This window comes from Narcine bancroftii, chromosome 14 (genome assembly GCF_036971445.1).
Source record: "Narcine bancroftii isolate sNarBan1 chromosome 14, sNarBan1.hap1, whole genome shotgun sequence".
NCBI classification, from domain to species: Eukaryota; Metazoa; Chordata; class Chondrichthyes; order Torpediniformes; family Narcinidae; genus Narcine; species Narcine bancroftii.
The window spans coordinates 796781-824109 of NC_091482.1; the positions used below are offsets into that span (position 1 = coordinate 796781).

Consider the following 27329-nt stretch of genomic DNA (forward strand, 5'->3'; position numbering starts at 1 on the left):
GTGAAATGTTTAAGGGGAACATTTCTTCACTCAGAGGGTGATGAGAATGTGGAATGAGCTGCGAGTGGAGGTGATAGGTACAGGGTTGATTTCCACATTCAAGAGAAGATTGCATAGGTACATGGATGAGAGGGCAATGGTCCAGATACAAGGTTGCTGGATGAGGCCAGTGGTTCTCAACCTGTTTTTTCCACTCACATACTACCTGAAGTAATCCTTTGCCATGGGTGTTTTGTGGTTAGTAAGTGATTACTTAAGGAAGTATGTGACTAGACAGAATAAATAGTTTGGGACAGACTAGATGGGCCAAAGGGCTTGCTTTTGTGTTGGACTGTTCCATGGTTCTTTCAGGTAGAGGAACCAGACCTGGGCACAGTGTATTTTCACCAAAGTTCACAACAATTGAGGCAAGGTTATTTCACTCTTGTACTCAAATCCTTTTGTAATAAAGTTCAGCATTACCATTGTCCTTCCTGATTGATTCCTGTACAAGAATGAACAGGTCCCAAGGAACACAAACACCTTTAAGTCTTACACCATTTAAAAACCAATAAACCTTTCTATTTTCTTGCAAATTCAGTGACCTCGCATTGAATTCCATCTACTATGTCCTCCTTGCCTATTCATTCCACCTGAAGTCCCCAGCTCTGTACATGAGCGACCTTGCATGCAAATTATAGTAATCACTTCATTCAAATTACATACAGCTCAGCACCGATCTGTGCAGTTCCCCTGTGTGTACCATGTCCTAGCTCAGTAATAACTTGTAAGTTTCAACTCTCAGTTCTCTGCACATTAGCCAATCCTAAATCCACAGCAGAGTTTATCCCGAGTAATTCTTGTTTAATAATGTTTTGTGTGCCACCTTTTTGTAATTTTATGGCCAAGTTTGCAGATGATATGAAGGTAGATGGAGGAGCAGGTAATGTTGAGGAAAAAGGAAGGCCATAAAAGGACTTTAACATATTAAAAGAATGGTCAAGGAGTGGCAGATAAAATAGCTGTACAATGTTGGAAAGTACGGTTATGCACTTCGGTGGAAGAAATAAACAGGGAGACGACTTTTTAAATGGGGAGAACATCAAAAATTACCACTTTCAATGGGACTTGGGGTCCTCGTGCAGGATAGCCTGAAGGTAAACTTGCAGTTTGAGTCGGTGGTGAACAAAGGCAAATGCAATGCTGGCATTCAGTTCAAGAGGAATAGAATAAAAGAGCAGGGATGTGATGTTGAGGCTTTATTGGGCACTAATGAGATCTCACTTAGATTAATGTGAGCAGTTTTGGGCTGACATTGGAAGGGTTCAGAGGAGATTTACAAGAATGATTCCAGGAATGAAAGGGTTCTCATCTGAGGAGCGTTTGACAGCTCTTGTCCTGTACTCGTGGGAATTGAAGAGAATAGGGGGATCTCATTGAAACATTTCGAATGTTGAAAGACATGGACGAAATAGATGTAGAAAGGTTGGTTCCTGTGGTGGGACAATGTTGGACAAGAGGGCACAACTTCAGGATTGAAGGGTGTCTACTTACAACAGGGATGTGAAGAAATTTCTTTAGCCAGAAGGTGGTAAATCTGTGGAATTTGCGAAGGCAGGAGATCATTGGGTGTATTTAAGGCAGAGGTAAATGCATTATTGATCAGCCAGGGCATCAAAGGTAATGGGGAGAAGGCTGGGCAATGGGGCTGAGTGGGAAAATGGATCAGCTCATGATTAAATAGCAGACAGACTCGATGGGCTGAATGGCATATTTTTGCTCCTATGTCATTTGCTCTTAATTCTGAAAATCCAAATATTTTGGAATTTTGCCAGGATATTGCCTGGAATTGATGATTGTAGTTACAAGGACATTTTTGGCTAAATTGAGCAGATTCTCAGTGGAGCTGGCTAAGGATAGTCCTTTCAGTGGTTTATACATTTATGAGCACCATAGATTGGATGGGTAGCCTTTCTCCCAGGGCAAATGATTGTAGACCTAGGCAGCATTTTTAAGTGAATGGGAAGAGATTTCAAGGAGATCTGAGGGGTAAGTTTTTCACTGAGGTTAATGGATGTTGGGAACAAGCTATGAGAGGATGTTAGAGGTAGTTGCATTTAAACGGTCTTGGAGTGGAGGGATATAGCCCTCATGCTGGTAAATGGGATGAGCACAGATAGGTATTATGACTGGCATAGCTGAGGTGGATTGACAGAGCCTGCTTCTGTACTGTACAGTTCTCTGATTCTATGGAAGATGATTGTCCTTTATCTACTCTGCTAAATACAATCTCAATGTTCCAATAGATTTCACTTTCAACAATAAGTGTTCACTCGACCCAATCCATATATTAGAACACACATGTCAAACTCTGGCCCGCGGGCCAAATTTGGCCCGCGATATAATTATATTTGGCCCGCAAGATCATATTAAATATATATTAGAGTTGGCCCGCTGGCCGCCGCGCAAGTGTAGGACACGCACAGCAGCAGGCACCACCATAGAAGTTTTTAGCACTTCCACAGCAGGCACAGCAGTCCACCGATATAGTTAACATAACAATTACAGCACGGAAACAGGCCATTAGGCCCTTCTAGTCCGCACCGAACCAAACACCCCTCTCTAGTCCCACCTCCCTGCACAATGCCCATAACCCTACATCTTCGTCGGGAAAGTTAATTAGATATTCACAGCGGCGCCGATACAACGGACCCGCCGCCTAGCTCCATGTGGCTGGACGTGGTGGGTCACCTCCGCGTCTCCTTGAGCTTCATCTGTGGGCGGGTGCTGCTGGGCATCGGACTTTCCGCTGGGGTGGAGGTCGCGGACAAGTTCCACCGCTCTCACGGTATTCCCGGTGAGATGGCGAGACCAGCGGGGACTCCTTGGGTTGTTGGCGGCGGATGCGGCAGGCGGGGGCGGAGTAGGGAGAGGGGGCGGGGGGGGATGCCGCTCAGGTTTGCTGGCTGGGCTGGGGAGGGCTCCCTGCAGACCTCCGCTCCCTGGCATGCTTCTCGGCAACGTGCAATCCTTGGCTTAAAGGCTAGAGAGAAATATTATTTATTGAATATTTTATTTCTTATTTGTTAATGCTTCTTATGGAAAGAGTTTAACCAAAACTATTATTAAACATTTATTTTAATAAGAAAAAGTTTAACATTACATATGTTGAGAGAAAACATGCAGATGTTGTTGAAAATTTTCAATAAATATTTAGTTCGGCCCTCGACTTAGTCCAAGTTTTTAATTTTGGCCCTCGGTGAATTTGAGTTTGACACCCCTGTATTAGAATGATAGAATCACAGACCCTTCAGCCCAACTTTCCCACGACGACCAAAATGTCCCACCCACAGTAATCCCTCCTGCCAGCATTTGGCCCATATCCCTCTAAACCCATCCTATCATGTATCTGTTGAATTTTTTTTAACGTTGCAATCCTACTTGCCTCAAATACCTCATCCACCAGCCATTCCATACACTCACCAGCCTCTTGGTAAAAACAAAAGTTAACCCTCCAATAAAATCTGCCCCCCTCCCCTTCACTTTAAACCAATGTCCTCTGGTCACCAATTCCCTTATTCTGGGCAAAAGACTTGTGTGTTCACCCAATCTATTCCTCTCATGATGTTGTCCCCCTCTGTGAGATCACCACTCATCTTCCTGCACTCCAAGGAATAAACTTCCAGCCTGCTTAGCATCTCCCTGTAGCTCAGGCCCCCGAGTCCTCGTAAACTTTGTCAGCACCCTCTCCAGCCTGACAACATTGTTCCTGCAGCACAGTGACCAAAACTGAACATAAAACTCCAAATGGGGCCTCAACAACATTTGACATGACTGCAACATGACCTCCCAGCTGAGAACATAGAACAGTAAAGCACAGTCCAGGCCTTTCAGCCCTCAATGTTGTGCAGACCTCTAGAGTCCTTCCTTAAAAAAAGCACTAAACCCTCCCTACCCCATAACCCTCTATTTTACTTTCATCCATGTCTGTCTAGGAATCTCTTAAATGCCCCCAAATGTTTCAGCCTCCACCAGCATCCCCAGCGAGGCATTCCAGACCTCTGTACTCAATGTAAACTGAATGCCAATGTGCTAAAAGCTTTTTTTAACTACCCTCTGCTCTGCAACACTCCCCAGATCCCTACGGATGTTAGACCGCCCAAAATGCAACGCATCACATTTCTGTTTTAAATTCCATCAACCATTTCTCTGCCCACCTGTGTAATCAATCAAGATCCTGCTACAATGTTTGGAAACCGTCTTCACTTTCTACAATACCAGACATTTTAGTGTCGTCCACAAAATTTGTGTTTTCATTCAGATCATTGATAAACAACCCAGCTCCAAACCCTGTGGCTCTCTCCTCATCACAGTCCGAAAAACAACCTTCTATCATTACCTTCTGCTTTTTTCCATGAAACCAGTTTTCTATCTGTTCTGTTGTATCTTCTTTAATCCCATGCAATCTCGCGTTCCAAAGCAGCCTGCTTTGCTGAAACCTTGTCATCCTGAAATACATGTATGTAAAGCTTCCCTTGTATCTGTACATATTTCTCCAGCAATAGGTTTCAGCATTTTCACTGACACTTGAATTACAAAAAGAAGATTCCAGCAGAGGCCCTTCAGCCCATGTTGTAAACCTTCTCCAAAGTAATCTAATTTTTCCCTTATTCACATCGTTCAAACCTCTCTATTTTTCTTGCATCAATGTACTTCTCTAGGATTCTTCTGAATGTCCCTAGTGTGCAACCCTCCACCACCATATCTGGCAGTGGATTCTAGGCACCCACCACTCTCTATATAAAAAATCGCCTCTAGCATCTCTCCTAAACATCTCTTCACTCAGCTTAAATAGACCTCCTCTAGTATTTCCTATTGTCTTCCCAGGATAAGGTGCTGGCTGCCCACCTTAACTATGCCTCTCATTATTATATATACCTCTATTGAGTCACCTTCGTTGCTCCAAAGAGAAAAGCCCCAGCACTGTCAACCTTGGTTCATTGGACTTCTCCAATCCAAGCAACATCCAAGTAAATCAGCTCTTCACCCCTCATAAAAAGCTTTTGCCTCCTTTCTATAATGAGAAAAACAGAATTAAACAGTATACTCCAAGTGTATTCTAACCAGAAGTTCGTAGAGTTTGCAACATTACCTCACAGCTCTTGATATGCCTTCTTAACCACCCTATTAACTTGTACGGCAATACTTAGGGATCTGTGGACTTGGACCCAAAGATCCCTCTTCTTCCACTGTTAAAAATCCTGCCAGTAACCGTGTACTCCACCTTCAAATTCAATCTTCGAAAGTTCATCACCTCACACTCCATCTGCCATCCACAGCACCTCAAACTTTCATGTCATCTGCAAAATTGCTGAGCCACCCTCCACTTCTTCCAAGTCATTTTTAAAATTATAGTGCAGGGTCCAAAAGCATATCTCTCCAGAATACCATCACCCTCTGCTTTCTGTGTAATTCTCCACGGTTACTATAGATTAAAAAGTATTCATTAAGTGTTGGCTATCTTCCATGGCTCCATATATAGATTACTCCACTGATCCTAAAGGGAACATCTTTTCCTAGTTTCATCTTTTCTCAGTGAGGCTAGATTGGGGTATTTTTAGGCGACATATGTGATCAATACATAGACAAGTACGTAATCTTTTATCCAAAATTCTGAAAACCAAAACCCATGAAAACCAAATATTTTTTCCACGGATGACATCTGCACACCAAAGCTCGTGCTTAGCACCAAACGTGACCCGATGTGTCCCACCCCCGTCCAGCGCCGTGTCGCAGTACTCCTACCAGTCAGACGTGCCTCTGCTGCTCACAGATTTTGATTTGATGGCTGTGAAAATGTCAAAAGCTGCAGAGTCCCCTATGGGTAACAGAGAGGAGCAGAAAAGTGTCTCATTATCGATAAAGTTACTGCAGAGGCTTGAGAGTGATGTATCTGCAGTGTCTTACTGAAGATTATGTGGGAACTACCACCATATATGACTTAAAGCAGCAGAAAGATAAGTTGGTGAAGCTTTACAGTGACAGGGATGACCAGAAACTAATGAAAAATATTGCATCGGGCAAAAAACACATATCTTGACCGTGTGCTGATTGAGTAGGTTCGACAAAGAAGTGAACGTATACCACTGTCTGGTTTGTCATGAAACAAGCTAGAAAGTTCCATGAAGAACTGAACCTTGAAAGGAGCCCAAGGTCTCTGCTCCTGCCCGGGAGCCCGAGATGACTTCTTCGATTCGGACGGCCACTGGTCCATGATACTTACCCACTGTCGCCACTAGTCCCCGACTACAGTCCCAGCTCCTTTCTTGAACCTGAAACAGCAACTCCCGTCCGCCCCCCCAACCCATAGACCCTTCTAGTTGGAGTGTGTCTTTGTTTTGTATGAATCTGAAATCAGCAAAATTACTTAACATACCGACATTACTAATATTATCTGAAAAATTCTGAATTCCGAAAAGTATCTGGTCCCAAGGATTCGAATAAAAGATTATGTACCAGTGTAAATAAGGATTTTTATAAGTAAAAATTACCAGGACACAATGGCTTAACACCTTAGTGTGCATGTATTGTTATTTCTGAAAGAGACAGATGATGCATTATATTGATTGAAGTTATTTTTAATCATTGATGTTAAATAACTTCACTGAACACTACCAGAAACTGAAGTGATTCCAAACTCAACCCATTTTTTTTTAAACACCCAGTTGCCACCTGGAGCAATGAGCAAACTAGTTGATGTGTTATTCTCAAACACGTCATTGCAAGTCAGAGGACAGAAGCACATGAGTGGATTTTGACTGTAGTCTAGAGCAACTATTCTCAACGTCTTACTGGCTGTGGTCCCTTAGGACTGTGCTCCAAGTCCAAGGGCCCCTCTTCCTTCCCCCACACCCCCCGCCCCCTGTGAACCAGTTAAGTTTAGTTGGTTTCTTCTGTACTTCTCTCCTACTGGCTACATAAAAAAACATTTTATGATTTCAGTCTGTTGAAACTAGCTGGTGTAGAATGTATCTGCCCAGCCAGGTTAAGTCCACGGGATACTTGATATTAATTGCTGTGTGCTGTTTAATCAGTTAACAGTAACTGATAGTGGGATCTTCATTCTAACATTCTTGTTGCTTTTTCTTTTATCTGTAGCATACCTGTTTCCCCGGCAACTTTCCCCTAACCCCAATTATTCAAATCACTATCAGCTCTATGCAATGGAGAATACGAGACAGACCATTCTCAATGACTACATCACTTCACAGCAGATGCAAGTTATCACCAAGCCAGATGGTACAAGGGGAATGTCGCCACGAGAACCTTTAGGTGTGCCCTATGCTGCTGGACCCAGAGGTGAGATCCCTTTTCGGTTCGACCTGCCTGTTTGTGACTATCTGCCTGTCTACCTGTCTAATTGTGACCTTTCAGCCTGCCTGTTTATTTGTGAGACTTCTTTGATTCTGGCTTTTGCATGGAACACCGGGTTATTGAAAGTGTGTGACTTGCAGGAATCATCGACTTGGCCCAGATGCCACATACTATACTTGTGCCTGGAGGGAGCAGCACACCTCCCATGGACAGAATCACCTATATTCCTGGTAACCAGCCCCCTTACCCAGGCAGGTACAACCATTCCCCTATATCACCAGGTAAGAATAGGTTTCTGTTATTTAAAAATTTATTAGATTGCAATTTTATTGAATACAAATTAAAAGAATTAGAAGAGCAATTTCTGTGAGACCTTGTGCACACTTGTCTGTGCTCTACATAAACTCCAAATCAAACTCGAATTCTGATGCATGTACCTGATGTATACCCTTCAGATTTGTGTGCGCATCTAGAGACCAGTTTCCGTGGTTCTCAACCAGTTGGCCATAGCCAATTGATGGGGCACAACACTTTGACATGTGGATCTTTAAAAATGTTAAATAAAATACTTCAAATTAGATCAAGATATATTTCTTAGAGCAGTCTTTGACTTGAAAATATTGCTCTGTCATCGCCACTAATGGGCACGTTGAGCCAGAAGCCAGATGGGCCTTAGACTACCCAACTCTGCCCCTTGCAGCCTATTCCAAGCACCCACTAAGATATTAGCCCCACACCCCTTCTTTACGTCTTCTTCCCGCCCCCCCCCCCCCCCCCCCCGCCCTTTGCCTAAATCACATCCTCCATTTTGTGATGCTTCTATCCTGGGGAAAAGATTCTCGACCACCCTATTAATACATCTCATGATTTTATGAACCTCCTTCATGTCTCCCCTCGGCTTCCTACCCTCCATAGAAAACAGCCCAAGTTTATCCAACCTCTCCTAAACCAGGCACCTTGCTGGTAAACCTCTTCCATACCCTTTCCAAAGCCTCCACTTCCTTCCTGTAATGAAGAATTCCAAGTGCAGTCTATCCAAAGTTTTGAATATGTGCCACATCAGGATAGATGGTCCCTGGAGCTTGACAGGATATATTCCACGTAACTAAGTGAAGTGAGGGAAGAGATTGCTGGGATGTCGACAGTGATCTTTGTATCCTTCCTGGCTACAGGAGGAATGGAGGATAGCAAATGTTATTCCATTGTTCAAGAATCCTGCAAATTATTTAAACAGCGAGTGTTGTGTCAGTGATTGGCAAACTATTTGAAAAGATTCTTATGGGCAGAATTTCCAAGCATTTGGAGAAGCATAGTCTTCTCAGGGATATCAGCATGGGTTCGTGAGAGGATATATCATCCAAATTTAGAATTTATCGTGGTGAAATTCACTGTTTTGCAGCAGAATCATAATGTAAACATTCTTATAATGTTTATAATTCTTATATCTGAAAAATAAACTAAATAAATAGGAGTGCACAAAAATTAAGGCAGTGTCTTTGGTTCATTGATCATTCGGGAATCTGATGTCAGGGGAAGAAGCAGCTGTCCTCGTGCCACTAAGTGCTCGTCTTTGTCTGTACCTTTTTCCCAACAGTAGCAGAGTGAAGAGGGCATGGCCTGGGTGGTGGGGGTCTTTGAGGATAGAGGCTGCTTTTTTAAGACACTTTGATGTCCTCGATGGAGTGAAGTCTGGTGCCTGTGATGTCGCAGGCTGAGTTAACAACCCTCTGGAGTTTTTTCTTGTCCTGAGATTTGGTACCTCCATGCTAGGCAGTGATGCAACCAGCCAGAATGCTCTTCACGGTCCATTTGTAGAGGTTTACGAGAGCCTTTGGTAATGTACCAAACACCCTCGAGCACCTCACAAAGTATAGCCATTGGCAAGCCATTTTTGTGATTGCATCTTCATGGAGGCTCCAGGACAGATCCTCAGAGATGTTGACACCCAGGAATTTGAAGTTCTTGACCCTCTCCACTACTGAGCCCTCGATGAGGACTGGGTCGTGTTCCCCTGACTCCCTCCTGAAGTCCACAATCATCTCCTTGGTTTTGCTAACGTGAGCGCAATGTTGTTGATGTAGCACCACTCAACGAGCTGATCTCTCTCCCTCCTCATTAATGTTTGTGATTCTGCCGACATCTGTGGTGTCATCAGCAAATTTGTAGATGGCATTGAAATTGTGCCTGGCCACATGGTCACGGGGGTATAATGAGTAGAGCAGTGGGCTAAGCACGCGTCTTTGATGTGCGCCTGTGTGGATGATCAGTGAGGAGGAGACGATGTTTCCAATTCCTACTGACTGTGGTCTTCCAATGAGAAAATCAGGATCCAATTGCAGAGAGGGGTACAGGGCCCCAGAGTTTCTAGCTTCTTGACCAGCACTGAGGGAATAATGGTATTGAAGGCAGAGCTGTAGTTGTTGAAGAGCAGCCATATGTGTGAGTTTCGGTTTTTGAGGTGTTATAGGGCTGTGTGGAGCGATTGTGATGATAGGTGAATTACAGTGGGTCCAGATCTTTACTTCGGTACATGTTAATCCTGGCCATGACCAGCTTCTCAAAGCATTTCATTGCAGTAGAAGTCAGTGCTACTGGGCGGTAGTCGTGGATGCTGTTCACATTACTCTTGGCCGCCGGGATGATTGCCCTTTTGAAGCAGGTGGGAACCTCTGCAGCAATGAGAGGTTGAAAATGTCAGTGAACACTTCAGCTAGTTGTTTGGCACAGATTTTCAGTACCCTGCCAGGTACACCTTCAGGGCCTGACACCTTGCAAGGGTTCACCTTGTATGATGTTCTGATGTCGCCCTCAGAGACATATATCACAGGGTCCTCAGCCTTTTCACGGATTCTAGTTGGCACTGTTTGGTAAAATTCAAAAGAAGAGAGAAAAGAAAACAGAAGATATCCTTATAATTCAGAACCCCTTGTCTCCACTTTTGATGGCAGCGCATTCCATGCACCCACCACTCTGTGCGAAAAGCTGACATGTTTGAAAATGTTTTGCTGAAATACTGATACACTCATCAATGTACTTTGTTGCATCTTCAAATAATTCAATCAGGCTCATAAGTCACAACCTTCCTCTGTCAAAGCCATGTTGACTATCCCCAAATGCTTGTAAATCTTGTCTCTCAGTATCTTCTCCAACCCCAGGTCCACCACTGAAGTAAGACTTACTGGTCTTATCTCTACTCCTTTTCTTAAACTCACGAAACAATATTTGCCACCTCCAGTCCTCTGGTCCCTCTCCTGTCCCATTGATGATGTGAAGATCATCACCAGTGGCTCGGCAATTTCCTCTTGCTTTGCATGGTAGCTTGGGGTAAATCTGGTCTGGACCTGGAAACCATGGTTTTCAAAAGCTCCTCTTATTGTCAATATGTTAAAGCATTTCAGTTCACTTTAAGTCATCCTGACAATTGCCAAGGTCCTTTGATTCCATAGCAGTGCTAGATCTCCCCAAAATTCTTAGAAAGTAGAGGCATAGCTGTGTCTTCTTAATGGATGCAGTGGCTCCAGGAGATGTCCCCTGAAATGTGAACTCCCAGAAACTTGAAGGTACCATCCCTCTCCACCCTTGAATTTCACTTCCTTAAAAACACAATCAGGATCTTGTATCTTGTTGACGTTGGGAGTAAGGTTGTTGTTCTGGCAACACCCAACCTCATTCTCAAATTCCATCCTGTGTTCTGACTGATCATTTCATGCTATTGGTGTGGTCAGTAGTAGGTTAATTATTAGAAGGTGTTCTAAGAGATCGAATGTACAATTATATGGATAGCCGTGGGCTGATTAGGGGTAGTCAACATGACTTTGTGCATAGTAGGTCGTGTTTAACCATTTTTATAGAGTTATTTGAGGAGGTCACCAGGAAAGTTGTTGAGGTTTCTGATGTGGATGTTGACTCCATGTACTTTAGTAAGGCCTTGACAAGGTCCCTCATGGGAGGTGAGTCAGGAAGGTCCAGGCACTAGGTGTTCACGGTGAGGTAGTGAACTGGATTCAACAATGGTTGGAAAGAAGAAGCCTGAGAGAAGTGGTGGATGATGCTTCTCAGATGGGATCGGTGAAATCTTGGCTTTTATAAATCAAAGTATTGGGTACAGGAATTGGGATGTTATGATGAAGTTGTAAGGTGTTAGTGAGGCCAAATTTGGAGTATTGTGTGCAGTTTTAATCACCTAACGACAGGAAAGCTATCAATAAGATAGAAAGGGTACCGAGAAGATTTCTTCAGGAACTGAGTTAGAGGGAAAGGTTAAACAGATAAGGACTTTATTCCCTGGAGGGTAGAAGAATGAGAGGAGATTTGATTGAGGTATTTAAAATTATGAGGGGGATAAACGAAGTAAATATACACTGGCTTTTTCCACTGAGCGGAGGTGAGACGTAAACTAGAGGACAGGAATTAAGAGTGAAAGGAAAAAGTTTAGAAGGTCACAGAGAGTGGTGGGGGTGTGGAACGATCTTCCAGCTAAAGTGATGAATGAGGGCTCATTGAACATTTAAGATGAATTTGGATGTACATGGATGAGAGGGGTATGGAGGTTCATGGACTGGGTGCAGGTCAGTGGGACAAGGCAAAAGAAAAATAGTTTGACACAGACTAGAAGGGCTGAAGGGGCTTGTTTCTGTGCTGTAATGTTCCATAGTTCTATTTTATAGACTGTGTTGGAGCCAAACTCAGCTGTAGGTAGATGACCTTGTATCAGGAGTGATTGATTCTGACACAATCAGGAAAAGCGAGGTTTCTGATATTGTTAATCCTGAGGGCTGCAATGTACTGAACCAAAAGATATTGTTTTTCGAATGGATATTGAACTTCATTGGAGCAGTCCAGAGACGAGTGTGATCAGTGGGATGGACAGTTAAAGTTTAATGATAAATTTCAAGGATCAGTATCCATTAGAAACTCGAGTTTGTGGAATTAGAGCTCAACTGATTCTGGGCAGATAATGTTGATGGATGATACAAAAGCTCATTGAGGATGCTAAATAAATCAGATAAAGCTCATCAAGGGACAGGATATACACATGCTGTTTCGAGGAATGGATCAGGCAGCTTCAGTGTTCTGAACTTCCAATCTAAAATTGAAGAGAATCGCAAAAATAAAGTCTGCCTTTCATCAAAAGATTTAGTCATTCTCATCTTCTGTTAATTTTCCAAAGCAGAAAAATATTAAATGTTTTTGTTTGTTTTCACCAGGTCATCCTGCACATGTATCGGCAGCATCTGCGGCAAATGCAGAACGTGAGAGGGAAAAAGAGAGGGAGCGAGAGAGAGAACGGGAACAGAGAGAAAGAGAAAGATTAGCCGTGACAACCTGTGACCTAGCTTACCTCAGAGCAGGTGAGTACAGTACAACTCTTATCTGAAATGGTTGGGACTGGGTCAATGTTGGATAAACTTTTTTTCAGAGAACTGGTCTTTTTTTTTTTAAAACAGCCCAGTAGCAACAGCAAATCACTTATATCAATGTTTAAACAACAAATAACAAGATTAGGCTTTTTAAGCATTAAAATAATGTTTAATTCTCACCAAATAAATGCTGGTCACCGCTGATCACCGAAACAAGCCCAATTGTCGCTGCCGATCACCAAGACCCCCCCCCAACCGCCAATCCTAATCCCTGACACGAACCCATTGCTGCTGCCGATCCCCGAGGAGGCTTCCCGGGCTGATGAAACACTCACTGGCGAGTTGGCGGGTTCCTATCTCCCCGGTCACCGGAGTTCCCAACACCCAAGTCCCAGCTACAAATCCTCCTCTAGGCCGACTGCATGTGCACACCAAGGAAGTAGGCTGAGGGGAGGATTCAACATTGGCATCCGGTGTGCCGAGGAGGGAGGGAGGGAATGGGATAGGAGGTGAGGGAATGGAATGCCACTGAGCCCGCAGTTCTCCTTGATGACGTTGGGACAAGGGATTCTTCCAGCCGCTTGTGGCTGGGAGACAACGGCACACAGTTTGAGAGGGAGAGTTGGAGAGAAAAGGCAATAGGGGAATGTAAAGAAATGGAAAGAGAGAGAAGAGGGAGTTACCTGAATTGAGGACAATTGTCCTAATTTCATGTCAAGTGAATTTTTTTCAACATTTGAGGTCAGTTCTGCTCCGAAAAAATTTCAGATAAAGGAGGATTTCTGATTTGTTTCAGATATCATCTATCCAAAAAAAATTTTTAATTCCAATAGATGAGGATTTAGGAGACTCTGATTTTGGATAATCAGGAGTTGTACTGTAATTATATTGTAGTGTGCATATTCGAATTAGTCCTGAGGCACCAGGACATCTGCAACTGGCCACCGGATGACCACACCTGCCAATTGGTGGATTGTGAAGATTCATTTCTAAACTCAGTTTTCCTTTCTTATTTTGATGACAGGTCCTGAACAGACCAGTAGACCAAACAGTCATGGTTATGTCCGTTCCCCATCACCGTCAATACGAACGCAAGAGACCATCTTACAGCAGCGACCAAGTATATTCCAAGGAGCCAATGGCAAGGGTGTTATCACTTCACTTGACGCAGCAACACAGTCTCGGATAATGTACGTTCTTGAACAGAGGGGCTTCGAAATAAAATAGTTATTTAAATTATGAAGCTATTTAAGAAGCAAAGATTGACCCTCTCATCAGCTTGCTTCTCATTTTCACTTTCTCGGTGCACTTGTTTCCACCACATTTCCATGATTGGCTTCATTTGTCCTTCGCTCAGTAAACTTGTTCCTTTTTCCTTCCACTGCCTTCACTTTCTTCCATCAGTCCCCATATGCCAGATCTTAATTTTAAAATTCCCACCGCTAATTTAATTCCCCGTATTGTTTCATCTCTCCCTTTGAATGTGATATTGACTGGTCCATATGGCTCCATAATATCTGGATACAAATTGTGGCCTCTTGTTTATTCCAGAAGTCCATTTATTCACCAAAGGAAGCCATGTGTAAAGCTGTTAAGGCTCTAAAATGTGGAAATCAGTTCCTAACCTCCTTACCCTTCTGTAGACCTTTAAGATGCTTCCTTAAAAATCTGGTACTTTGAGTCATTCTTTTACCAGCTGATCCATACTGAGTCAGCAGGGAGATGTGGGCAAGGGTCTGGCAGATGCAGTATAACATTGTTAAATGTGTGATCATTCGCTTTGGAAGGTAAAACAATAAATAAGACTGTTAATTAAATGGTGATGGTTTGCAGGTAATCAAGAAGCCAAATCAGATGTTGTCCTTCCTTGCTGGAGATATTGAATTTAAGAGCAGGAAAGTTCTGCAATTGACCAGGGTACTGGTGAGGCCACACCTGGAATAGTGTGTACAGTTATGGTCTCCTTTACTGGAGAAAGGATAAGTTAGCTTTAGAGATAGTTCAGAGGAGGTTCACCAGAAATGAGAGGACGAGTTTATGAAGAGAGATTGAGCAGTATACTCATTGGAGTTTAAGCAGATGAGGGGGAAATTATTGAAGTGCATGAAATTATGAATGGAATAGATAGATAGATAGAAGCAGGGAGGAACTAGAACGAGGGGAATCGTTTCAAGATTCAGGGTAGTAGATTTAAAACCGATAAGGAGGAACTGCTCCTCCCAGAGGGATGTGAATCAGTGGAATTATCTGCCCAATGAAGCAGTAGACTGCCTTGTTAAATGTATAGACACTCAGATCCATTTTTGAATCGTAGGAGAATGAATATTCATGGGAAGCTGGCGGGTAAGTGAAAATTAGTCAGATTAGCTATGAAAAGCAGAGCAACAGGCAAGATGGTGGAGTCCTGTTCCTATTTCTTAGATCTGACAGCCTCATCTAACCAATTCCTTCTTGTTATAACTTGAATGTTTGCATGCCTCTCACAGGAATGTGTTCAGGTCTCATGCCTGCACAGGAGCATTGCGGTGCATTTTGGGCATTACACTAAAATAAACTGCTCTTTCTGTGGACAGGCAAGTTCCACAGGGAGCTCTATCCATGGCACAAGGGCTGTCCACCTCTCGCTTCAGCACAGCAGCAGATGCCCTGGCAGCACTGGTTGATGCTGCAGCCTCTGCACCTCAGATGGAGATGGTAAAAGGGAAGGAGAACAAGCATGAAGTGCCCCGAGTGGAAGACGTTGCATCTCGCAGAGTCACTGACCCGCAGCAATCGCAGCACCTTCATTATCAGCAGCCGACAGAACACGAGCGGCGGCCAACTCAGTCACCCTATTCGACCTCTGCCAAGGCCCAGTCACAGAGTGGCTGCCCAGACAAAGCACCACCTGCCAAATCCCGGTACGAGGAGGAGCTGAGGACTCGTGGAAAGACTACCATAACGGCTGCAAGCTTTATAGATGTGATTATCACAAAGCAGATTGCTTCTGACAAAGATGGTCGAGAGCGAGGATCTCACAGCTCCGATTCCTCCAGCAGTGGTAAGCTCTGTGTAGGGACCTTCACTTAGTGAATGTACAGCAAAGCCAGGCTGAGCCTCTTGTCGTGGCTCAGTGCAGAGTTACAAGTTCCAATCCAAGTCCAAACCCTGTGTGCAAAATATTGACCAATGTCGCCATCAGAGGTTGGCTGCAGGATCACATTTCAATTCATGGCAGCACTCGCGCCAATAGCCAAACATTGAGGTTCTTTTAGGATTCAAGATAACATACCTCCCTCAATGTCACCAAAAATAAACTAACATCATTCATGTCAGGATCTGAGATTTTTGTAATCCATGTACATGATGGATAATTGACTTGAAATGCTGTGTGGGAAAGCTTTTAAAGTTTGAAGGATCAGGAGGACTTTTAAATATGTTCATTGAATCAGGAAGCTCATGGGGCAAAAAGTGAAGATTTTATTTCGTAATATTCAAATGTTTTGACAACCTTCAACTGTGTGCGTCATAAACACCAGCCGAAGTGTTCCTGTTGTCTAAAGGTCCTCATACATACAGTCTCTTTTGTGCTCCAAACATTGCCATTGCAAGCTCAGATTACAACCTCCATCTAACATCATGGGATGGTGATCCCTAGGATTTAAGAAGTTAAATGAGTACAATTTCTATTGTATTAGTGCTATGTTTAAGGCAGGAACCTTTGGATCTTTGTTTGTTAGTTAAGAGTTCATAAATCCAGAAGGTTTGGGTGATGACAACCAATTGATCAGGGATAGAAGACTAATGTGTTGTTGGAGAAAGGAATATTGGGTAAGACACAGATTTCTGCTAAGATCTGGATAACATTCCTCTAATTTTGAATCTTTGTTGCAAGCCATGTTTTCTGTGCATTGATGCTTGAGACCTTCTACCATACCTGAAACCCTACCATGGAGAGCAAAAGCATGGTTAGGTCTCTGACAACTTTGTCAAACAAAACGACACTGAACACATCAACTGCTCAGACAGTTAACCATGCAATTAATCAGATGGCTAATTGACCTTAAGGATCATCTTTAAAGGAGAAGAGGAAGAGAAATTTGAGACCAAAATTTCTCATTTAGAATGGGCACCAGTGATGGAGAGATTAAAATTGGGTATATCTGGAGGCTAGAGTTGGAAGAGCACAGAGATCTGAGGGTTGTGTAGCTGGAGGAGATGACAGGACCTCTGGATGTTTTTAGAACAAGGATGAAATGTTAATGTAGCGTCACTTATGTGGGAATGAGCAGATCGGAGGGTGCACATGATTTGTTTTTATGATTTATTTTTCGTGAGAGGCAGACATGGAAAATGTTCCTAAATTGTTGGCCATTCACACGTGTTGCTCAGTGGAGAGGGCTATTACAGATCCACAGCATTGGTGGGGAGGATTCAAATATAGACCGATTTCCTTCTCTGAAGGGCCAGAGAGAACAGCCTATGTAATAACAAGTCATATTGCAGCAGCTGATACCAAACAAGCTGTTTATCAAATCCAATTTCTTCCTTTATTTTGCACATTTCTATTCCTCAGCTGTTGTGCTGGAATCCAAACATTATCCCTTAATCAATGTGAAGTAGTGAAAACTATTTTCTAACTGCCACGCTACAGGACTTGATCTTGGTTAGGGGGTAGATATTGGAATTTTAATCACAGTTTACGGACCTGAGGAATGAGGGAGACCAACCTGGATTGAATTGGAGTTGCAGGTTCAGTCAGTTGACATAGAAGAAAATTAGGCAAGAATTTTTACACCTTCACTCCCAGATACCCACACTCAACTTTGCACATTCTGCTCCCAGCCAAGGAAGAAGAAGCTTAGGAGCTGAAAGGAAAAAGATGTAATTTAACTGGTAGCAGAAAGGGAAGAGGATTTGGATTTATTTACCATTGGCACCTGTACCAAGATACAATGCAATATTTTCTCTTGTGTGCCATTCAAAGGCTGACAAACAGGCACCACTTTACAGTGGCATTATGCATAAAAAGGAAAGAGCGTCTCTTCAGAGACAGGGAATGGTTGAGGATCACGCTGCGTTTTTGGATGCAGCCACGTCCCCACGTCCAGCTGCCTTCCCTCCATCACACCTCCCTCCCTGGTGGAAGGTGTTCAACTGTGAGCCCAGAGCTCACCTTATCCAATACTGCCATCTCCTGACTTAACCGCTGCTGCCTCAGCATCTGTTGGAGCCAGCACAGCCTTGACTAGTTCTCGGCCTGGTGCAGGTACACAGATTGTGAGAACAGAAAAGGCATAATAGACTATGAAAAAAGTAAATCACAAAAAATCTGTAGACACCATAGAGACTATGACAAGTGCAGGTAAATGAAATGAGTACAGCCATTACAGTTGGCATTGATGTGGTGGTTCACAGGGCCAGTTTCGACACTGTGTGACTTTGAAATTAGAATGATAGATCTGTCCTCTGATTTCTCCAAGTATCTTCACATCGATACGACATGCCAAATGTGGATGCAATAGAAGTGATTAGTCCTGCAAGCTCTCCAGTGCAGTCACAGGAGAAGCCGGAATCTTTTCAACAGGAAATCCACAAGCCTTCCCAGGGAGATAGTAAGTTCTCATCTCTGAATATTCTCAATTTCCTCTTTTTTTTTAATTTTGCTGCTACTTAATTCATGCACTTTAACGGCATACATTTGATTGGACTTTCAAAAACCTTAGTCTATTTATGCACATGGATGTATAGATCAGGGGTCCCCAAACCTTTTAGAACTGTCAACCCCTTCAGAGACTACATGGTCCATCATCGACCCCCAAGCCTGGAATCCCTGTGCTGTTGGTTGGGGGAGAGCTGGATAGAGGGGGGGCGGCGGGGGGCAGGTTTAGAGTGGCCAGAAATCCAGTTTTAAGCTGGACAGTCTGGCTTTCGAGCCCTCTGACCTCTGTCTGGAGCCACATCAAGCCAGATGTTCATTTGACCTCCATTTGGGGGTATAAACCTGGAGTACAAATTAAGGGGCAGAAAGGGCACAACTGTTAAATGCAGCGTCCTGGGGCTGGTGCATGCGCGATGAAGGGGAAATGTGATGGCGGCTCACAGAGGTTCATGGCAGGTAAACCCAGCCCCGCTGGTGCTGGAAGGGGGTGGGGGTGGTGTGGAGGGACTATTTTAAATGCCCCTCCCACGGGTGATATCGACTCCCTTTCAACGCTGGCACTTACTGAAACCCTCCTCCCCCCCGCCGCCCCCCAATGGTTCCGTCAATATAGGGGTTGACATCGGCCACTTTGGACTCCCCTAGTATTGATGGAAACACAAGAGTCTGTGTACTCTGAAGACTGCAGCAAGCAACGACTACTGAATGAACTCAGCAGGTTGACAGTTTGTAGAGGCTGCTTAACGTGATGCTCGTAAGCTTTGTCTGGGACTTTTGTGGATTGATACTGCCGCTTGACCTCTCTGATGACTTTGCAGAGTTATTGGTCTGGGTCACCTGACCTGAAAACCTCAGTCTTGGCCTTCGCTAGTGAGTGTTCTCTCAGTTGGGCATGTAAATTTCCCGTGTTTTTAAAATCCACCTCCATGTTTTTCAAATCCACCTCCGTGTTTTTTAAATCTGCCTCCGCCATTTATCAGGGACGCTCTGACTCCCTCTGCCCATTTTATCAGGGCCCACTCTGACTCCCTCTGCCCGTTTTATCGGGGCCCGCTCTGACTCCCTCTGCCCATTTTATCAGGGCCCACTCTGACTCCCTCTGCCCGTTTTATCAGGGCCCACTCTGACTCCCTCTGCCCGTTTTATCAGGGCCCGCTCTGACTCCCTCTGCCCATTTTATCAGGGCCCGCTCTGACTCCCTCTGCCCGTTTTATCAGGGCCCACTCTGACTCCCTCTGCCCATTTTATCAGGGCCCGCTCTGATTCCCTCTGCCCGTTTTATCAGGGCCCGCTCTGACTCCCTCTGCCCGTTTTATCAGGGCCCGCTCTGATTCCCTCTGCCCGTTTTATCAGGGCCCGCTCTGATTCCCTCTGCCCGTTTTATCAGGGCCCGCTCTGATTCCCTCTGCCCGTTTTATCAGGGCCCGCTCTGATTCCCTCTGCCCGTTTTATCAGGGCCCGCTCTGACTCCCTCTGCCCGTTTTATCAGGGCCCGCTCTGACTCCCTCTGCCCGTTTTATCAGGGCCCGCTCTGACTCCCTCTGCCCGTTTTATCAGGGCCCGCTCTGACTCCCTCTGCCCGTTTTATCAGGGCCCGCTCTGATTCCCTCTGCCCGTTTTATCAGGGCCCGCTCTGATTCCCTCTGCCCGTTTTATCAGGGCCCGCTCTGATTCCCTCTGCCCGTTTTATCAGGGCCCGCTCTGATTCCCTCTGCCCGTTTTATCAGGGCCCGCTCTGATTCCCTCTGCCCGTTTTATCAGGGCCCGCTCTGATTCCCTCTGCCCGTTTTATCAGGGCCCGCTCTGATTCCCTCTGCCCGTTTTATCAGGGCCCGCTCTGATTCCCTCTGCCCGTTTTATCAGGGCCCGCTCTGATTCCCTCTGCCCGTTTTATCAGGGCCCGCTCTGATTCCCTCTGCCCGTTTTATCAGGGCCCGCTCTGATTCCCTCTGCCCATTTCATGTAGTGCTAGGTTGTTAATTTGCTGATTTTGGCTGTCACATTTCCTGTGGTAAAGCAGTGGCAGCGCAACCCCATGCATTCTCCCTCAGTTGCAAAGTGTTTCCGATGTGTTGCAATGCCATGCTGTTTATGCCAGCAATGCTCCTTTGTGTTTTTACCCATGTTTCAAATACCACATGTGAAGAAACAATTGGGAAAGACCAATTGTTTTGAAGGTTAGCTGAAGAAAACCCCTGAGTAACAGATGAACATCAGTGCAAAGAAATGGATACGGATTGGACAGGGGTGCTGCCTTGTATTGAAGACAGGTTGGGCAGGGGCTCTGTCTGGGGATTGGGTGCAGATTGGACAGGGGCTCTGCCTGGGGATTGGGTGCAGATTGGACAGGGGCTCTGCCTGGGGATTGGGTGCAGATTGGACAGGGGCTCTGCCTGGGGATTGGGTGCAGATTGGACAGGGGCTCTGCCTGGGGATTGGGTGCAGATTGGACAGGGGCTCTGCCTGGGGATTGGGTGCAGATTGGACAGGGGCTCTGTCTGGGGATTGGGTGCAGATTGGACAGGGGCTCTGCCTGGGGATTGGGTGCAGATTGGACAGGGGCTCTGCCTGGGGATTGGGTGCAGATTGGACAGGGGCTCTGCCTGGGGATTGGGTGCAGATTGGGAAGGGGCTCTGGCTGGGGATTGGGTGCAGATTGGGCAGGGACTCTGCCTGGGGATTGGGTGCAGATTGGACAGGGGCTCTGCCTGGGGATTGGGGTGCAGATTGGACAGGGGCTCTGCCTGGGGATTGGGTGCAGATTGGACAGGGGCTCTGCCTGTGGATTGGGGTGCAGATTGGACAGGGGCTCTGCCTGGGGATTGGGTGCAGATTGGACAGGGGCTCTGCCTGGGGATTTGGTGCAAGGTAGTAGTTACTACTTGGGGATTCGATGTGTTGGGCAAGGGCACTGCTTGACATGCTGGTGCTAGTTATGGGCAAGTATCGCTTCGGGTCAGGAGAACCAGACACTGGTTTTAGCAAAGGTCAAGCAGATAGAGTCTGGTGATGTGGAAGGGGCTTGGTATAGATGGTAGTGTCTGTCTGATATACTGTGCTCACTGTACATTTTCAAAAATTTTCCAAATGGAGTCACTGGCCCAAACCTCTCACAAGTGGCATTGTACCCGCTGTACACCTCACGCAAGCACACGGCTCTTTTCCTCTTTTTTTTGACCTCACTCACATGTCTGGTCTCAGTTCAGCCATGATTTCTGGTTAGGGAACACTTGACAAGGTCCCCATGAGAGACTCATTCAGAAAGTCATGAAGCTTGGGATCCATGGAACCTTGGTTATGTGGATTTAGGATTGGCTTGCAAGTGGAAAATAGTAGTCGTGGAAGGGACCTGTTCTGGGACCCTTGTTCTTTGCGATTTTTATAAATGACCTGGATGAAGAGGCAGAAGGATAAGTCAGTAAGTTTGCAGAAGATATGAAGGTTGGAGAAGTTGTGGATGGAGCTGAAGGTTGTCGTAGGTTACAAAAGGATACAAACAGGATGCAGAGTTTGGCGGAAGAGTGGCAGATGGGGTTCAATCTGGCTAAGTGTGAGGTGATACATTTTTGAAGGACAAACCAGAAGGCTGAGTACAGGGTTAAGAGTGTGGATGAACAGAGGGACCTTGGGGTTCAAATCCATCCCTCAAGGTCGTTGCGCAGGTTGATAGGATAGTTAAGAAGGCATTTGGGATACTGGGCTTCATTAATAGGGGGATTGAGGTCAAGAGGTCATGTTGCAACTCTAGAATTGTGAGACCACAATTAGAATATTCTGTTCAGTTCTGGTCACCTCATTACAGGAAGAATATGGAAGCTATGGGGGGTGCAAAGGAGATTTACCAGGATGTTGTCTGGATTGGAAAATGTTTTGAGCTAGAGCTGAGACTTCTCTTTGGAGCATAGAAGGATAAGAGGAGATTAATAGAGGTCTGCAAGATTATGGAGGCATAGATAGGGTGGATAGCCAGTACCTGTTTTCCAGGGCAGGAATAGCAAACACCAGAGAACGTATACAAAGTGAAAGGAGGGAAGTTTAGGAGAAACATCAGGAATAAGTTTTTTTTTTACACAGAGTAATGAGCATCTGGAATCCCTTGCCAGAGATGGTTGTGGAGGCTGGAACATTAGGGGCATTTAAGAGACTCTTAGGCACATCGATGAAAGGAAAATAGAGGGTTACGGGGTAGGGAGGATTTTGTACTTTTTTTAAGGAATACGATATATGGTTCGTCACAACATCAAGGGCTGAAGGGCCTATACTGTCCTGTCATGTTCTACGTATCTGGTCCCTATCTGGAACAAGCTACCAGAGGAAAATTATAGAAGCAGATACAATTTTGAGTTAAAAATAAATTTGGATAGGAAGAGTTAACCAAATGCAGTCAAATTGAGCCAAAGGGCCTGTTCTGTGCTGCAAGACTGTCTGACTCGACTTGGATATACTCCAACTACCTCTGCTCATCATTGCTCCTGAGGGCATTCAGATTGATGGTGTAAGTCTGCCTCATTAGCACTTCCAAAATGTATCACCTCACACCTGCCTGGATTAAACCTCACCTGCTATTTTTCAGCCCACTTCACCAAAACATTGATATCTCTCTGCAGCCTAAAACTATCAACCACCAATCTCCATAGAATTGCAAATTTAATTATCATTTCTCCTATATCCACATCCAAATCATTTACGTACAACACCAACAGATGGTGGAAGGGTGGACATTCCACATTGTCTTTCCTGCTTGGGAATGAATGTGAAAAGAATGTGAGTCTTTGCATGTTTTAAAGGTGAACCAAATGCTCGGATGTTTGATACTGCCAAGGGTCGATATACGATGATACAGAAATCGCCATCGCCACATCAGCAACCAGCATCTTCGCAGGCTGACGGCACCTACCCTTCTACTTCTAACCCTCAAGTTTCCAAAACACACAAATTGATAACACTTGCTGACCATATCCACGTAAGTAAGCAAGCTGAGTATGGGGAGAAGGCCGGGCAGTGGTGCTGACTGGGAGAATGTCGGGCAGTGGTGCTGAGTGGGAGAAGGCCGGGCAGTGGGGCTGAGTGGGAGAAGGCCAGGCAGTGGGGCTTAGTATGGGGAGAAGGCCGGGCAGTGGTGGTGAGTCTGAGGAGAAGGCCGGGCAGTGGTGCTAAGTGGGAGAAGGCCGGGCAGTGGGGCTGAGTATGGGGAGAAGGCCGGGCAGTGGTGCTGAGTATGGGGAGAAGGCCGGGCAGTGGTGCTGAGTATGGGGAGAAGGCCGGGCAGTGGTGCTGAGTATGGGGAGAAGGCCGGGCAGTGGTGCTGAGTATGGGGAGAAGGGCGGGCAGTGGTGCTGAGTATGGGGAGAAGGCCGGGCAGTGGTGCTGAGTATGGGGAGAAGGCCGGGCAGTGGTGCTGAGTATGGGGAGAAGGCCGGGCAGTGGTGCTGAGTATGGGGAAAAGGCCGGGCAGTGGTGCTGAGTATGGGGAGAAGGCCGGGCAGTGGTGCTGAGTATGGGGAGAAGGCCGGGCAGTGGTGCTGAGTGGGAGAAGGCCGGGCAGTGGTGCTGAGTGGGAGAAGGCCGGGCAGTGGTGCTGAGTGGGAGAATGAATCTGCTCATGATTAAATGGCGGTGCAGACTCGATGGGTGGAATGGCCTATTTCTGCTCCAATGACATGGCTGGGCTGCCTTACTCTCTGTGTGCATAATCACAATTCTTTCATTCATGATCTGCTTACATTCTAGTTCATCTGTGGTTTGTGTCCCATCATGGCCAACTCTGATCCTTACCCAGACACCCATGCACAAGGTGTCCCTATCGCACGCGCTTTCCCCCTTCTGCCCCTCTTCGCTCTCCCCATCCCCTCCTCCCAATCCCCAACTCTTTTCTGCCTCTCTCCCCTTCCATTTCTCTCCTTCCATTTCTATCCTCCCCACAAAATAGCCTCCTTCTCCCCACTTCCCTTCATCTTCCCTTCCACTCAACTCTTTTCCCTTTCAATACAACTGACATTGTTAGTTCCATTAATTCACTTGATCACCTGCTTGTCTGTTACTTTGTTTGAAACCTGTGTATATTTTCTGGGGGTTTTGGTTCTAAAGTACTTTGATCTTTTTTAAAGCACATCATCACACAGGACTTTGCCAGAAACCAGGCCACCAGCCCATTATCACAGCAGCCTCAGTTGTCTAATTTCCAAACTGTATCAACAGTGGCTTCTAGTCGAGGAAAGGTTTCCACCCATTACAGCACAGACTCTCAGCCACAGAACAGTCAAACCACTCTTCATCAGAGACCACCATCAAGGGTCTCTCCTGAGACTCCAACAGAAAAAGGAAGAGGGAGGTAAGCAAGCAATCTGGATAATAAATAATGTTCGCCATGGATTTCTGATCCATGCTGCCCACAAGGTTAAAAGAGCACATTAGCCAGAGTGAGGCACATGTTTAATGTTGCTATGCAGGGGGCAAGAGTTGTCAGCAGTAATGCATGCTTCGTTGATACAGTGCCGATAGGACTACCTGGCATCGGCTGCATTTTTGTTGTATTATTTTCAGCCCTTCTGTTTGCTGTGGAGCAGATGATTTAAAAAAAACTAGACAACCTTAAATTCCAGCTCATGGTTGCACCGTGAGAGGTTTTTTCAATGATCTGCAAATCACTGTTTCTTTGCTGATTTTGGACACCTTCAGAGCTCCAGATTCTTGCACAGGCTTCAATGCCAGTTAATGCACAAAATTAGTGAACTAATTGGCTGCTTTCCTGGTGGCCTTTCCTCTTTCCCTTTGCAGACAGTATGAAGTGAGGGTAATTGGAGTTTTATCAATAGAATGATGTTGAAGGGGAATGCCTGTGAAACATAAGGGTCAGGAGTCGCCTGAACCTTTCTGTTATGCAGAACCATGCCGGCAGGGGCAAGGGACAGTTTTCCTCTTTGCTTCTGTGGCTTTGGGTTGGAGATACCACTGAGTCTGATAAGACTAATGGGGATCTTTTCCTTATCACACACAGGCCTGGGAAATCCCCAGAACGAAGCCACGTTTCATCAGAACCTTATGAGCCTATCTCTCCACCCCAGGCCCCTGCCACCCTAGAGAAGCAGGAGAGTGTAGTACAGCCTCCTCAGCGAAGGGAAAGGGAAGCAGAGCCCACTGAACAGAGGTAGGTGTGAGTGTGAAGAGTAGGCCTTCCAGGCTTCCTGATCCTTTTCCCATGCACACCTTTTCCAGCTGCTGTTTGTCATGGGATTTAAATGTGAATTTTAATTGGCGATCATTTTATTCTAATGGACTGGTCAAATTTAGATTGTGATATTGAATAGCAAACTTAACATTTTAGTTAGAAGGCTTTGACAATTTTGAATTTGTTGCATTTTCATCTATCTTCGAATCCCTATATCCGCACTTGTGTTTTTATATACCTGTATCTGTCAATTCACTGTCCCTCTAAGGTTGCCTATTAATGTTGTGGAATTCCTAGAGTTTTTTTCATATTTTCTGCACGTAGTTTTTCTGTCTTCGCTTGCTTTTTCCACTGTTAGGTTCTGCCACAGTCTTCCTTCCTGTCTGCACTCAACTTAGCTGAAGTTTTCCAGTTCACTGCATCAGCTTATTTCTGTTGATGGTAGAGTTAAACAACAACCTTTGTTGGTGAAGCAAGGTAGATTTTGGGGAAGTTGTAGAAACATAGGAGAGGCAATACCCATGAGACTGAGCTGCAGTGGGTTCTGTATTTACACGTTTGGTGCTGGTTATAGAATCAACTTGACTCCTCTGAGGGTAAAGGTCAAAGCAATGTATAAATGATAAACTCTAGAGAAAAAGCAAACTTGACTGAAGCCTTTTGAATGTTGCTGGTGTCCAGTTCTGCACAGTTACTCCTGTGCATTAGTTTGACCTCTCACCTTTGCCCTCCCGCAGGCTACCCCCAAGTAATGAATGGCTTCCGATGCCGTTGCTTGTGCGAAGAGGTCGTGCCCCAGATTCTTCTGCAAGGTACTGACTGCTTAAACCTCCCGGGTGTGAACTAATATTTTCTGCAGTCAAGCTTTAATGTGTGTGAAGGTAGTTTTACCAAGGTGATAGGATTTCCATCCTCTGCACTCGCATTCCTTGCGAAGAGGGCTAAATTAAACCACTTTTGGACAAGGAAGTACTTCCATCTCATTATTTTTTGACCTTCCTAATATCTAGAAACAATAGTGGCATGAAAATAAAAAGACTGTTGCATGGTGGTTAGTTTCTGAAGTCATTGCAAGCAAGTTGCAGCAGGAATGTCGGGCTTGCAGCATTTCCTGTCGCTGGCAGAATTGTATTCCAGGCAACTGAATTTCTTCATCGTGTTGGATGCAGCAGGGATGAGAAGTGTCAACAGACAAGGGCTCAGCTGCGAGAGCCCATTTCTGTCACACAAACCTTTGTCATCCAGTGTCAGAGTATCAGGCCTGGCTCTTCAAACACCAGGCTTGTTAAGATTTGGAGAAATAGTTTATGTGTATCAATAAATTTAATTAATTTACCTGATGAACACCTCAGGCCCGAAACATTGACTCTCTTTTTCTTCCTGTGGATGTTGTGTGACCTGCTGTGTTTCTCCAGCACTTCTGTGTACTGCACCAATTTGAATATCTTTATTAGATCATCTATGAAGGTATTAAAGGTGTGCTTGCCTCAGCAATCAGCACACTGGGGGTATAAAAGTCAGGGAGTCATGTTGCAGTTGTTAGGTCACATTTGAAGTATTGTGTGGAGTTCTACTTGCTGCATTACTGGAAAGATGTGGTCTTCAGAGAGGATGTAGAGGAGATTTGCCAGGGTGTTGCCCGGATTAGAGGATATGAGCTACAAGGAGAGGTTGGACAAACTTGGGTTGTTTTCTGTGGAGTGTCAGAGGCTGAGGCGTGACCTGAAAGAAGTTTAAAAAACAATGAGAGCCATGGATAGACAGTCATATTTTTGACAGGGTGGAAACGTCAAATACTAGAGGGCAT

At 45.2% G+C, this 27329-nt stretch overlaps 1 protein-coding gene across 13 annotated transcripts in view; it reads left to right on the forward strand.

The window, feature by feature from the left end:
- ncor1 (nuclear receptor corepressor 1) overlaps positions 1 to 27329 on the forward strand; it is a 260519-nt gene that overhangs the window by 197231 nt on the left and 35959 nt on the right. For 12 of the 13 annotated variants that reach the window (XM_069911235.1, XM_069911241.1, XM_069911238.1 and 9 more), the window contains 10 exons: positions 7138 to 7338; positions 7494 to 7634; positions 12561 to 12704; positions 13738 to 13903; positions 15287 to 15753; positions 18176 to 18307; positions 23142 to 23317; positions 24462 to 24685; positions 25352 to 25501; positions 26260 to 26334. In XM_069911235.1, coding sequence (XP_069767336.1) covers positions 7138 to 7338; positions 7494 to 7634; positions 12561 to 12704; positions 13738 to 13903; positions 15287 to 15753; positions 18176 to 18307; positions 23142 to 23317; positions 24462 to 24685; positions 25352 to 25501; positions 26260 to 26334 — 1876 coding nt within the window. The remainder of the gene's footprint in view (positions 1 to 7137; positions 7339 to 7493; positions 7635 to 12560; positions 12705 to 13737; positions 13904 to 15286; positions 15754 to 18175; positions 18308 to 23141; positions 23318 to 24461; positions 24686 to 25351; positions 25502 to 26259; positions 26335 to 27329) is intronic. The other variant, XM_069911245.1, reaches the window with a different exon arrangement.